The sequence below is a fragment of the Chaetura pelagica genome, unplaced genomic scaffold, assembly GCF_000747805.2.
Source record: "Chaetura pelagica isolate M959 unplaced genomic scaffold, ChaPel_1.0 scaffold76, whole genome shotgun sequence".
Classification (NCBI taxonomy): domain Eukaryota; kingdom Metazoa; phylum Chordata; class Aves; order Apodiformes; family Apodidae; genus Chaetura; species Chaetura pelagica.
This window is the reverse complement of record NW_009970723.1, coordinates 4,368,016-4,383,439: the sequence shown is the minus strand read 5'-3', so window position 1 is coordinate 4,383,439 and position 15,424 is coordinate 4,368,016. Positions and strand designations below refer to the sequence as shown.

At 36.4% G+C, this 15,424-nt stretch overlaps 1 protein-coding gene across 1 annotated transcript in view; it reads right to left on the bottom strand.

Moving 5' to 3' along the window:
* WWP1 (WW domain containing E3 ubiquitin protein ligase 1) overlaps positions 1-15,424 on the bottom strand; it is a 35,864-nt gene that overhangs the window by 17,429 nt on the left and 3,011 nt on the right. Inside the window, exons 2-9 of the mRNA XM_010006413.1 lie at positions 14,428-14,566; positions 12,116-12,240; positions 9,253-9,390; positions 9,088-9,154; positions 7,240-7,421; positions 3,793-4,138; positions 2,741-2,836; positions 1,939-2,113 (exon numbers count right to left, since the gene is read on the bottom strand). Of these exons, the coding sequence (XP_010004715.1) occupies positions 1,939-2,113; positions 2,741-2,836; positions 3,793-4,138; positions 7,240-7,421; positions 9,088-9,154; positions 9,253-9,390; positions 12,116-12,240; positions 14,428-14,566 (1,268 nt within the window). The remainder of the gene's footprint in view (positions 1-1,938; positions 2,114-2,740; positions 2,837-3,792; positions 4,139-7,239; positions 7,422-9,087; positions 9,155-9,252; positions 9,391-12,115; positions 12,241-14,427; positions 14,567-15,424) is intronic.

Here is a 15,424-nt window from a genome sequence, read left to right as displayed (position 1 = left end):
CAGATTATCTCCAGAAGTCCCTTCCAGCCTCAACTGTTCTATCTTTCTCAAAACGCGTAAGATGACTTGGGTGCACACCTACAGGAGTTAAGAAAACTAGGGCATGCTTCTGCTATTGGTAGTGATGAGATACAGTGTCTAATTAAATACAGGTTGAGAACTGTTAAACATAAGAATACTACACATACTGGTTTGGTTCTGGAATGGTTTCCATAGTGGGGGAGGGGCCACACGGGTGTCTCCTGTAAGAGGTTACTAAAAGCTCCCCCAGCTCAGGTGGTCAAGGCTGAGCCATTAGAGAGACAACAGATCCACCTCCACAATTAACATACGAAAAATCTAATTTAAGACCTGAGGAGAGAGCAAGCAGAGGAAGAAGAGCTGTGCTGGAGGGGTCAAAGCAGTGCTGGAATGGAGATCCTCAGGTTGGTGAGGAAGATGGGGAAGGAGGTGCCCGAGCGTAAGTTCCCCTGCAGCCCATGGAGAGATGGCAGGCTGTCCTCCTGTGCCCCATGGAAGAGAAACATGGTGGAACATTCCCTGAAGGTGCCAGGAAGGGCAAATGTGGATCTGCAGCCCATGGACTTGGATCTACAGCCACAGAGGACCCCATGCCAGGAGAGATGACTGTTCCCAAAGCAGCCCACTGCAGCAGATTGCTCCTGAGGGACTGTGCCTCATGGGAAGGACTCATGTCATAGAGGTTCATGAAGGACTCTCTTCCATGGGAGGGACCCCATGGAGAAGCAGAGGAGAACTGTGAGGAATCCTCCCTGAGCAGGAAGGAGGAAGGAGTGGCAGGAACCACCAGACTGTGAACTGACTCTAAACCCCATCCCCTATCCCCCCGTGCTGCTGGGGGGAAGGAGGGAGAGAAATAAAGAAATTTGGGCCCAGAAAGAAGCGAGGGGTCAGAGTATCCTATTTAAGCAGTGCTCTTTTTTTTTTTGTCTGTGTCCTGCTCCACGAGCTACTAGTTGGCCTTCGTCTTCCACATCCCACAGTGTGGGGGATGCAGAGGTGAGTGAGCAACCACATGGCTGGTTCTTTGTTGTCAGGTTCGACCCAAACCACAACACTGCAGCATCCTTTACTTTTATTCATCCTTTACGCTGAAGTAAAGCCTGAATAAAGTCCATCAAACCCAAAGCAAAACTAGGTCTGTAGATGCACAGAATCCTAGTATAATTAAGCCATTTCAGACTTATACTTCAATGGGTTTCTTCTTTAAAACACTCCAGCATTACAACATATCAATTAAAAAAAGACTCAATCCCAGAAACGTTGTAAGAGACCAAGCCAAATTCTTAAAATGGTCTGTTTGGTGTGACAGTGACATGCAGGCACCATTGTTCTTAACTCTGAAAAAGAAACTATTCTGTTTAACTAGTCAAAGATGCAAATATCTCTCTCAAGAAATATCTTCTTTGAGGTTACTTATGCTATTTTCTTCAGGCAGAAGTGAGCAACTATGTGAGAGAAATAGAAAACCACGTAGAAAATGTCAGAGCTGAATCAGGTGCATAAGCTTCAAGCCAAGCTCAAAGTAAAATAATTGCTACCTGTACTAAATCACTACTTAATCACTAAAACAGTTTTTAAGGCTATTTATTGTTCAATATTCCAATAACTCAGATTTAAGGTCCTTTTCAGTTAATGGACTTCTTCAGTTTTACCTCATACTACTATCATTAAAAGTCTTAAGTACTATGCAGTACACAAGCCTCAAGTCAGGGAACAGACCCACAATGGAGCACTTTTTGCCTTTAAGGACATTTTAGTTAACACTTTTCAACTGAATGAGAATCTGAATTACTGATGCCAAATGTCTCATAACATATATGGATGAACAATTATAAAGCCACTTTGGAAAAAAAATGAAGAACAAAAGTAAATCTATACTTCTCTACTAATTCTTAACTTTTAAATTCAAGTTACCGAATAGAGGTATCGTTGGTTAAACTGTTGCATAGCTCCCTGCAGTTGATTCCGTTGAGATTGCCATTGCTCAAAGTTCCTAACTGATTCCATTGTTGGTCGCTGCCACGTTGTTGTTCTGGTGTTGTGGTCCACATAGTAAACTCTCCCACGATCATCAACTCTTCTTTCCCAGCTTTCAAGAAACACAAATATTAACAGCTAAATTTTTCAATAATATTACATAACTAGTTTTCTTTTTATGCTAAATTCCCAGCACTTGAGTGAAGTACTTGGAGTCACAGGCATGATTTTAATTTCTAAAGTAAACAAAAATACTCTCCAACTTTTATTAGTAGAAGGACAACCATATAAAGCAAACATAAGACTTCAAGCAACGGCACACTCAGCTGTCACCTCATTTTTAACTTTGTAAATTCCTGTGACCCTAAGCAACGTTGGCAAGTTTCACAGAAAATACTTTGCCTTGAAATCTGAGGTTTGGAACCAGTGCACTACACCTAGTGGTGCCACATAAACGAAGGTTGTCAAATAGGCATTATTTAATGCTTAAGTTTTCAAGGAAGAACAAAATAATTGAGTAACTGGATTTGAACAAGCGATCAAAACAAGCGACATGCACATTAATTACAGCTATTGTCATAGGAATGCTGGTACAGAATTCTAAATTACTGAAAGCTAGAACTTCTTAATATATGATGCATGATACAATTTTCATAAGCTGCTTATTAAAGTTGGTACTTTTTCCTGCACCAAACAAAAACAGTACCTTCATAACATTTAAATCAAAAGTCTACGTTACCCAGGAGGTAAAGGCTGTGGTCTTTCCCATGTTGTAGTTCGTGTGTTGTGATCAACATAATAGGTTCTACCATGAGGATCCTTTCTTTGTTCCCACCTTCAAGATGAAAAGACTTTAATGTTAGTCAAGGTGAAAATGCTTCGCTAGGACTTAATTCCCATCAAGCCCAAAAAACACTTTGGTACTGAATGAAAATACTATGACCTGAAACTCATTCTAAAACAACAAAGAGAAGTCACACTAGAATACCGATCAGTCACTTCTTTTTAAACTGGTCTCACCATAAAGACTTCTTTAAGGGACTTGGCACATAAAATAAGCATACATCAATATTCACAACCATTTTCAAATTCTATTTAAGGTATCTGAAAACACAGTCAATGAAGTATCTCTTCAAGGCTTGGATGCTATAACCTCATTCAGAAAGTGTTTAAAGACACATTTCTCGCATTTCCAAGTACATGCCTCTCTCAAAAAAAAAAACAGGAGGAGTTTATATTTGAAGCACTGTTTCTTATATCCAACAAAAATCACGATCTTTCAGATTGAACCTGAAATGTGTACTATCAGATGGCTTTTCTGTATTTCTAGCTACTCTGAGCACACATACACTTCAAAACTGTATTTTTATCTACAACATCATTGTCCTCATTGTTACACACCTACAAGTATTTCTTAGACTACTTAATGAATTTTCACTTCTCTATATTTGGGCATGTCCCACATTCTCATAGTTTAAGAACGGAAGGAGTTAACAAATGATGATCCAAGTTTTAATACAGCAAATGAAAAGTCTCTACATCCATTATGCCCTACAGTTTGTCTACTTAGATCACAATACTATCTCAGCTAATGAGTTGTATCAGTTGCTACTTTCTGGGACAAGAACTTCTAGCCAGTTATAACAGCAATACAAACCCCATTTTATATCAAATAACCCCATCTCAGCCAAGTGACCTGCATTTGGCTTTCCTAGTATAGAATTAAATTTCTGTGTTTTTTATATGCATATTCAGATGAAACATAGTATCATTAAAATCAAGCCCACATACCCTGGTGGTAAAGGTTCCGTACTGGTACTACCAGGCTGCTGTCTTACAGGTTCTGCAGATGAACTTGAGGTGGAGGAGGATTCCCTTGGTTTTGCTGCATCTGCTGTTGAACTGTTCCTAGCATTAGGTTGAGCACAGTCTGTTGCAGCTGTAGGTTCTAGTCCAGCAGACGCAACAGGTAACGTAGAAGTGTGGCTTTCAGAACTAGCTGCTTCTGTTGTGGACTGAGGTTCTGCTGTAGTGTTAGTGCAATCTGAAGACAAGGGAGCTTCCACTGAACCTACTGAAGCCTCAGAGACAGAAGAATTAGGAGCTTCTGGTGCAGAGGTGGATGACTCGCCATTAACTGAGAAAGGGGAAATAAGAGCATTTGTGTATCAAAATCTGATGCAATTTATTTTTTAAAATTACCAACTTCTAGAGTAAACAATATGTAAGGAATATGTTTAAGCCACCTATATGCCTACCTATATGACACAAACAGCATTTTTGTCTAAGATCACAAAAGTCACAATACACCTGACTCGGTTAAAACTGTAATTACAACTTCCAGTCTGCAAGCCATTCTCTGCACTTCCCTGCTAAGGTAAGGTCGTAGTTTCTGCATATGAGGGTCAGCTCAGTGTTGTACCTTACTCTTTAGATTAACAAAAGGTACTCATCTGCTTCTCATATAACAGTACTGCCTTATTTGGTGTTTAAATTTAAAAAAGAATCTTTATTAGTATGACATGAAAGAACAATATTAAGAAATAAGTAACTATGAAATACAGAAAACTAAGAGGTAGCTCTTACAGATTATTTATTTTCCTGTTCAAAGTTGAGGTGCAGAACTCTACAGTTAAGCAAAAACCATCTGTGTGTCTTGAAAATAAAAATCCCTCTCCAAAAGCAGGATTAAAATATAAAAAATAGTGTTTGTCTAATGTAACTTACATAGCTCAACAACTGAAGAATACTATTTCAGAATCATAAATAAATTTCTGTCTTTTGAAGAACAATACAAATGCAATCCAACTCAAGCACAAGTATAATCTCATAAAAGATCAAAAGCAGGTATGGATTTGGCAGGAAAAGGGGGCAAAGAAGGCTCTATTACTCTCAAGCCCACTTGGCCAACAATACATCAATACCAGTCACCTGCAGAGTTTAACAGACCAGTATCTCAGCGCAACAAGATCTTGCCACAGACAAGTGAAATCAGGTACAACATCTACAGGACTGCCATTAAAACTCAAAGTCCTATTAAAAGCAGTGCAACACCATTCACAGCTTCAGTCTTCTGTACCACTAATTAACACTAGACAGTGACAATTCCATTTAAACTAACCAGTTTGTACCTCTTACAGAGTTGGAACTATTTTCCTACAAGATTTAATACAATATGCAACATGGACTTGAAGTAATTGTCTGTCTAAAGAGTGTAATACCAGCTTACAGTTCTAAGGACTGAGGCCAGTACAGCTGCTCTATAACTCATAACCTTACTGATATAGATTTGCAAAATTTAACCCTAGACTAGTACCTACAAAATGCTGTTCCATCATCATGAAGAGCACACTTACTTTAATTTTGAATAATATTCTCATTAAAAAAAAATATTAAAAAAAATAAAACCCCTAAATAGCCAGATTCTACTTACTAGTTGCAATATATATAATATCAGCAATTTCTTTCTTTTCCAGGTGGTCAGAAAAGCAGGTTAAAGAACTACAAACAATAGAACAGTCATCAGCAATGTATTTAAATTACCAAGTCAGTTTCTTTAAGGAATAACCACTGAGCTATATGCATTTTCTTGATATGCATGATGATAAGCATGAATTTACAGGCAGCAGCACATTTGTAAGATCTGTAAAAGCCCTGCTTTGTGTACACAACTATTACACATCACTACTTCCTGCTGACACAAATCAGGTTAACTACATCAAGACATGTCAAGACTTTGTATTATTCCAAGCTAATGCAAAGCATGACATAAAAAAAACCTCCTAACTACAGGCAATCTGATCAAATGCATCCAAATTTCTGCTTTAACTAGGAACAATGTTACTTACATTGGAAAAAAAAAAAAAACAACTAAATTTAAAAAACACAAAACATTCAATTCATCCACATGAAAGAGTAAATGGGATTACATAATGAAGTTAGAACCAAAATAACTGACAAATCATCAGCTCTTTTAGTAAGCTGATCTTCAAAACAGATCTATAAAACATTACATCAGCCAATTACTCCACCAATTAGATCTAAACCAGCAATTCTGGTAACATCACATGAAATTATAATCCTGGTAAGCACAACAGTGGGGGGAAAAGGTCTGTCATCAACAGATGCTGGAGATCTATTTTATGCCTTGCCTATGAAAAGTCTCCACCAACTGGCACAGTAGTTTAAAACTGTTGTATCAGTGCCTCAGTGCAAGCTCAGTGATGATTTCATCAATATTACTATTTGAACAAATCAATTATTTTTGCAATTACCCTATCCTAATACAGATTTCAAATGGATCTCTCTGCTAATGAAGAGAAATGAGTAATGCCTAAATAATATGCATGCCCTCTGGCCTTCACTTGAAAAGACATGGGAATCAAATTTAAGTTATCCAAATAGAGACAAGCTTCAAAGAAGGCCTATTTTCATCATTACTTTTTATACTTTGTTTCTGCTATCTTCTCACCATACCCACATTTCCCACTCTATTACATAAAGTCTGACAGTCTCTGTTCTATTGTTTAACAGCTCATCTATTTCTATGTAAGGTTTTCTTTTTCCTCTGCTATCACTATAATCTCTCTCAAACCACTCAGAAAATGCAGAAAGTGCTTAGAAAATACAGCCATTATTAGATGCAAAGGTTTGCAATAGAAACAAAAAAAGAGATTTTCTATTAATTTGTTTTACTGCAGTGAATGTTACTTAGAGTCATAATCAAACCTTTTGTGTTTAAGAGGAAAATGAAATTTAATATTTGCCAATGCCTATTTTTACACAGCGTAACTTCTGAAAAAACAGAAGGCAAGGAGAGTCTGAACACATCTCAACACAGAGCACAGGAGTTCCCTGACAACACTAAAAATCAGATTTACCTAATGATAAAAGAAATTTTACTACAGTTACTAAAAATAATTGTGAAAGAAATCTGAATTTTCTTCCAGACAATCAGTAATATGGGACAAAAATGGAAGTTCTCGATGCTTTACAACTTTCTTCATCAGAGAGAACTGACAGGAAAGTATTAAAGTTAGTACATTTAAGAACTGATCTACTCCAGAAAAATTCACAGATGTGCACATGCAAGATTGTATATTCAAGCCCAGAAACATCCTTTCGGTATTTCTGAAATTTAACAAAAAATCTACAGAAAGAAGTGGCTCAACTTCAGTTACATTTCAACTAGATAGAAAAACCTTACGAATCATGTTCTCAAAACTCTCCCATTCTTACCAGTGCTGTTGGTGGGCTGAGGTGAAAGTGGATTTGGTACTGGTGTATTTTTGGGTCTGGCTGCAGCGTGAGTAGGAGATGGTGTGCTGTCTCCATTAACAGCTTCTATACAGAACGCATTCTGTACTACGGAGTTGGAAGGTACTTGATTGTCTATCCCATTAGAAATGTCACAAGCAGATCTTGGTAAAAATAGAAGATCATTTCAGGTTACTACAAAGACATGGAAGTCAGTTCCCAATTGTTTACAACATAGTGTTTGCAGCAAGTACAAGACAATTAAGGAACAAAACGCAAATTTTGTTTCTTACGATTTAACAGTATAAAGATACACGGAAATAAACTTAGTGTAAGGGCTTGTGAATAGAACATCTTGTTCAATTATACTGTTTTTATTTAAATCTATCCCCAAATGCCAGAGACACATATTGTGAAAACTACAATGTCAACTCCTCATTTTCTCAAAGAGTAGAGGCTAGAAATTAGAGTTAAACAGAGGACCAAAAAAAGTGAGAATTGTTAGAGACTAAGAAAGGAAGAAGTAGCATTCCCATGCTACCTTACCCAGCTCCAAAGTTATAATATAAACAGAGAAATAAAATTATTATCTATTTCCAACTCTAGACTTACAAACCTGATTTGCTTACTGAAGACATACACAGAAGCTACCTTAAAACTTTTTTTTCATTCTCTTAATGTTAAAAATGTAAAAAAAACCTGCTGGATAGCTGTGTGGAAAACTGCTGCAATCAAAATATCAACATCAAGAGCAGGATCCCAGTAAAAGCCACACCTCCAGCAATAATATCTGAATGAAAATGAATGATTGTCCAAACGGTATACAGGTGTGTTTCAAATCACTTTTAACTGTCCCAAGTATTTATAAAGATAATTCAGGATAAAAAAATTATTATAAAGATAATTAAACTGTTTTATCCTCACTCCCTCATATGGCACCAATGGGGAAACAGAGACAAACATCCATATATTCAAAAAAATCATCAAGTCGAGCATGCAAGGCAAATGTGTCCCTGTCACTCAAATGCATAGCAACTGTATGTTTTTTCACTCCATTGTGTCAGGAACTTAAACAGAAACGGGTTCACTGTAAGGTAACTGAGCAGGCCAATAACATCAAATTCATCTGTATGTTTTATCTACTTGACTCACTAGTGGTGAGGCAGCAAACTACTCCTACTTCTGTCCAGGCAGTCCCTGCGCTAGTATAAAGATGAAGAAGCCAAGAATGAAACTTTAAATCCATCCCAAAGCCTCTCTCTTGCCACTTAACTTTGAAGAAGGCAACCCCTTTGCCTTAGCATTCTGAGTACTGCTTCCTAAACTCAGTACAAGTCTCTTAAACAACTTCCTGATTACAACCTTTAAAAGGAACTGGGTGAGGGGGAAGTAATTTAGGCTTTTTTCTTCTTCCTTCTGTTCAGATGGTATGTTGCAACTGGCTGGTAGACATGAATAGAAATGGTTCTTACAGAGAAGAAAACTGAGTGCTCCCCTAATCACTGCTATAGCATTTAGTAGACTCCCAGTCAGTTAAATTTTTATGTTCAGAGGGCTACACACCGAAGAGGCAATGATAAAGCAGTGGAGAGCACACTTCACCAGCTGAAGAACGGAACTGTAAATTTACTATTCCCAAGCTAAATAATGTAATTGTCAGACAAGCAATGTTTCTAAAATCTATGGTAACAATTTAGGGCTTGACAGCTAGAATCTATTCCCTTCAAAATAATTAAAAAGCAAAACAAAACCACAAACAACCCAAACATTTCAACTGATAAATTTGCCAGTACACTTCATACAGTGTAAAACACAAAACTAAATTCCAACCTGGATGTACTTCTTGCTGAAGCATCTCTGCTTTCATGCACAGCCTCGCCATTTTGCTGAACTTCTACTGAACAGTAAGAAACAAATTCAATAGAAATATTTTATTATTATCTATTTGAATTTTTCATTTTAAAAATACCATTTTATGTAATTATTTTAACTTACTGGTTGCTGAAGAACTGAGATTTGTAAGAGATTCCTGTTCAACTACCAAACCATCTAGCACAACTGTCAGTTCACCTGTTTGCACCATGCCACTCTTGTTTTCCAAAGAAAGTTTCAACTGTTCTTTCACCTTCTCCACTAAAAATGGAGTTGGGGTGGATAGAGGGAGAGAAGAAGAGAAGAGAAAAGCAAAGATAAATTCTAAACAATACTAAAAGAATTTCAGCACAAAAACGTGACACGTATTTAACGGTACAAAACTGAACACGAGAGATACTGAGAAGATTCAAATGAACATAGAAATCACTAAGGAGCTATGTAAATTTGATCGGCTGTGGGTGAAAGCACAGTTTATTGTAAAAACAAACTGGCCATTTATATACTATACTCTATAGGTATGCTATAGGATCCACATGGTTTCAGTACTTTGTCATTAATGATTTCCCAAGTTTGCTGTTTCCTCTAAGTTGTTTTGAGATTATGCGCTACTTATATAACATGAAAAGTCTGGAAGTCAAACAACTTCTGAATACACATCCAACTATTAAAGGTCACTGGGAATGTCATTCTACAACCATGAGCTTATGTTCATTTTTCATATCACCTTCCAACACTAATTCTAAGAGGCTACTGAAAAGAGGAAGAAGTAAATGTAAAGACTGCACAAAGTCCTCCCTCATTTAAAATTATTTTTTGGTAAATTCTTACTAGTATTTTCATAGATCCTAACTGCAAGGATTAACAGAGGATAACCAAAAATAAATCAAGTAACCAAAAATTAAATCAGAAACTATTTAAAAAATCAGAAACTATTGAGATATACAAAACCAAGTGTACATGGTGTCATAAAACAATTCAATATGACTGATAAGCAATGCATATATCTGTACACATGTATAATTCAGAGGTAAAACATGCTGAGGATGCTCCATCTTTCTTTCTAAAACAAGTATTACTAGTTGAGCTTTTAAAGCTACACGCCACAAATCTAAACACAGACAGCTATAAATTCACATTAATCAGTTTAAAATGGTTAAGGCCTTTTAGTATTCACATTATCAGATTAAAAGATTAATTTTTCAAGATATACCACCATACTTCCCTCCACAAGATAGCATTCCAAACTAAAGTTAAAACTCACTGTGCATTTCTATGTTCTGAAGTGGCATTTTTCATTCTTAATATGTATTAGAAATGAACAGTAAGCATGAAAGCAGAAAAAGCTGCCAATAAGCTACTATCAGATACCCCCATGCTGTTACTCTAACAAGCAGGTTCAACATTGTAGTGGGGCAGCAGTTACTAGCAGACACCCACTGCTATATTACAATGGATTTCAAAGTACTTTAAATTTCAAGCACAAAGCTTCGAAATCTACAGAACTATTGATTTAGCAATCTGCATTTTGGAAAATGGTACTACTTGAAATGAGAGAAGCAAAAACTAGCCTACTACTGAGTTGTTAAATTTACATATTTATAAATAATAATTTCTGCATATGATTGGTTTAGCTTTTGATATTTTAATAAATTATCTCCCCAAACCAGATTAACAGTTGGCTGTTGCCCAACTGAGTTGGCAAGAAAGCTGGCAGGGGTGTAGGTAGCAATACAATACTGGTGGTGTTGAGCAAGAGAAAGTTACAGCACTACTTCTAAAATTTCTGCATTTAGAGGACTTCCCCTTTACATTTTCTTCAGTTAAAAAGCCTTTCAAGTACTGCATTTTAGATTAGGTATCAATAACAGAATTACTGGAGAATATAAATCAGTTATTCTACCACTGAATTGTTGGATAATCCAGTGTGCATCAAACTGCTGACTTGCCCAAATCAGAAACACTGCATATAAACTTCTTCTGGTGAAATGTACAGCTAACTTGGTCTGCCATTCCCTGAAATAATTTGCCAAGTTGTTGAAGCCTACATCCCCAGGATCTAGAGTAATAAAATATTAACTATTTTGTTAGAAACAGTTAAAATACTAGCCATTTCTTTGCTATCATTATTAGAGCCAGTTTCTTCTGATAAAAAAAAACAGCATTTTTTTTCTCAACTACGTAGGCTAATCTTAGGCAGAACTGTCATAGTTCTGCTGAAGAAACACCACTTGCTTTTGGATTCTGTTTTCATTTTTTGTAAAAATCCCCCCACCTCCCTAAACAGATCTCTCAGATTTGTGTATCTAGCTTGTGAGAAAGGTTATAGATTGGTTTAGCTGGAATTCTACTGCCACTCTGGAGTGGAATTTAAAGTGTGGATTCACCATTTCTTGTACTAATGAAAAAAAAAAATTTAAAGCAAATTAGATAAAGAAGACCTGTTTTATTTCTATTAAAGACAATTAAAATTAGAAGTTACATAGAACTCAACAATCTGTAATGTACTAAAAGGAAGTTCTCAATTGTTTCATTAATCAGTGGTTCTTAATGCTCTCTGGGGCAGCTAAATTATGAGGGGAAAATATCCAGCCCTTCTATCAGTAATTCCAGAGAAGGAAAACATGAAGAATTACATAGATCACTTTTCGGAAAGTTTAGACTTTCTTTTTTTTTTTACCAAGTCTAAAACAGATCTTCCAGGAAATCAGTCATTATTTTGCCACAAAACCTTATATTCAATCACTTTTGCATTTACTTATTTTGTAGTAACACATGCTCTAACATTTGTTTCTAAATTATTTTATCCCGTTGTTACATTTAAATTGCTCTCAATAGCACAGACATCTCTAGAAGAGACAAGTAAAGATATCAACTGAAAGTCAGTTGTAATTACATGTATAGTTAGTAGTCTGGTTGGCAGTTTGATATACAGATTAGTAATAATAATTCTACTTTAATCAAAATACCCTTCATAACAACTTACATTTTCTATTGTGTATTTCCAAAGCTTGTCTCAAGTCTACAGTGGCTCTTCCTAATAAAGCATCTGCTTTTAAAGTGTGATGGCTCCACACTCTAAATTCCAGCGTAGTCTGTGGAGTCACATTCCTGCATATAAAATACATTTTTTTAAAAAATATATACAGATTTTAAAGTAGATGTTCTTGTTATCAAGTGTATTTGAACGTAACTCGCTATCTCATATGTATTGGATTTCTTGATACTAAAGAAGTGAAAGAAGTTTTCTGCCAGGGGAAAATTTTAACTAAGAACTGCAAACACTGATATTTATACTTAAGATCAAACTTAAGGTGCATTACTTTGATGGCAAAAGGTATTTGAAGAGTATCAGAACAACCTACACTAAGCTCAAGTCTCACATATAACACATGTTTATTTATGAAAGATGTATTTTCCTGACTCCTCACTATTCCAGAATTCTAACTAAAAACTCACATTTTTAGATGTGAAGAAAAAGATGGTAAGTATATTTGTCTGCCACTATAAAGAAAAACCGTATTTATTTATTTTTTTTAAAAAAAAGCAACCAATCAGCTACTTGGAAGCTGGAAGAACCCAATAGGTGTCAGCTTGCCATGAAAGTGTTGATAAAACATTATTTGTGAATCCACAAATATATATAAAACCATAATGCATACTCACACAAACCAGAGGGGAAAAAAATCAAATTATGAAGCTAAAGTAAAAACTGGAGGGAACCAGAAAGGAAAAGTCCCAATTACAGTAATATTGTGACAACCTTTGGCAGTGATCTGTCCCCTGCTCAAGAAGAAAAATGGGAAGCTATGCTAGGTCCTGGAGAGTACGTTCTGTTTAAGTTTTTGGATACAGAAAATTGCATAAGCATTGATGAAAACAATACTAAAAACAACTTCCACCCCCCAAAAAGGCCAGCTTTATAGTCCCTTCAAAATGTTGGACAATGTGGATCATTTTTGGTGAAACCCATAAGCAAATATATTTTTGCATTTTGAATAAGCTGCCTTCTAATGGAAGCCTTACTAAAAGACCAGCTGAAAAGATACTGCTTGTGCTCACGCAGAACCACAGAAAGTGAGGGAAATTTCGTAAGCCAGAGTTGACTTAGCCCCAGATAGACTGGGCAACTGAAGCAACAATACGATTTCAAAAGCTAGAAGAAGAGGGGCCAGGATAACTTAAAAATGTATTAAGGGAGAATCCTAAGTAAGCAATACTGATGATGTCATGAGTCTGTCTGGCTGCACTGTGCATGCCAAATTACTTCAGTTCTATCATCTCACCAAATCCTGCCAAATCAAACTTCCTTCCCTCAACAGAAACTCTGGTCCCTGTGAACATACTGATAACTGTGTACTTGTGCTAGTAAACCCCCAGAAATCACTGTCAAGTCCAAGACTGTATTATTCTATTTTCCAATTCTGCAAAGCGCTAAAAGGTTCTAATAAATCTGAAACACTGAGAAATGGGCACAGGAATATCCTACTTGCTTCAGCCCAGGTCTCTAGTCATTAACTAAGTGTTCCCAAGCAAACAATTCCCCAAAGCTAGGTACGTTGTACCATCCCCCCACTTTCCAGCACTGTTGCTAAAGGAATCTGGCATGGTTCCTATTACTAACAAAGCTGGTTATTGAAAAAAGACAGGTCAGATGCTGTAAAAAGTACTGGCCCATGCTCAATGCCACTTGATAGTAGCTATGCTGTTTCCAGACCCAAATCTGAAGCAGTACAATCTTGCTTGTATAATAAAGCAGTCTAGCCAACTGCACAGTTGCAAGACTGACAACTCTTCAAAGAGGTGAACCTACATCTGTAGCAGTTAAACCAAATTAAACCACAAGATTAAAATGCTCAAATATTAGGGTAAGTTGCAAGGCTACTTTGCAGTAAACTGTGTGTGTATCCCTTCACTAGTATATTTAAAGGAAAAGGTGACCTTCCTCATAACCACTACTTATCCAGCTGAGATTTTTTTCCTTTTAAAGTCAAGGATTACATGGTTACAAATAGTAGTATCTTCCAGAGATGTTTAACTTGAATAGTTCACAGTGCTGACAAATATCAGGACTACAGCATGTATTGCAACTGTTTGCAAGGAACACTCTCTGTATAAAAAACATTCTCAAAACATTTTAAGAATTCAGAAAAATATTCATTTGAGATAAATATCATCTTATGTCTGCTTTTAGTCATCAACAGCCAGAGAAAATTACATTAGGAAGTCAAGCTTAGTAAGTATTTGCCTGCAATGTCTGCCTAATAAATAGTATTAAACAATCAAAAATCTACTTACACTGTCAGCTGTTCATCCCATTTTGGATTTGAAGAACTACTTGATTTTGCTGTTTTCTTAATTTCTCCATCTGCAGTTAATTCTGTGTAGAAAGTTGTTCCAAACCAATTCTTTTTCCGTTTCAGTTTGGCACTAGAAACTAATAAAATACGTTGCTTTATCTGTAACAGCATACTGTTGGTGAAAACAGAAAATGTACTGCCTACACAATGTATGAAACACAGCACGGCAATGTTATTCCTCGTCTTTTCTACTCCTACTGAATATAAAGAGGTCAATGGTAGCTTTTCTTCTCAAAAGCTATTTTGTCAAATAATTGAAACCAAGTATGAGCTATTCTCTTCATCATGCCCTGGCAGGATGGTTGGAGAGAGAGCACACAATTATTTCAGGGATGAACTCAGAAAACCATGAGTGCTTTTGTTTATTTTCTCATTGTTGTTCCTAGTCTTCCCTTAACTGAAAAATATCTGATACATCTGAGGAATTATTAGGTAGATTATTTTTTTTTAATTGTATGTAGTTATGAACACATACACAGTTCAGGCTTATTTCAAAATGTCCCTGTGCAGTTAAGCCTGCCTACAGAGCTTCATTTCTTTGCCTATATTACCTGTGTGGTTAACTCGTGGCTTAACAGTTTGTTAAGTAATCAACTCTCAGATTGCCTCGATTTACACAGGTCTGCATGTGAACATAAAAGTTTCAGCTAAATATTCAACAATTAAGAAACAGTGAATGACCAAGTAAGCTATTTTTTACCTCCAAATCACTGGTGAGATCCTCAGTGCCCTGAACATAAATCCGCTTTCCCACTTCCTCTCCTAGCTGAGGAAGTCACTATAAAAACCAGCAGCAGCCCAAATGCCAACACTGTAAATTCTATTTCAGGCATATGTTGTCTCTACAAGACCACACTGATGGACTCACAGCTGTACCTACCTCCTGGCTATGCCTTCGCTCTCATTTCTCTCATACTTTGGTGTGATTCTCTTTC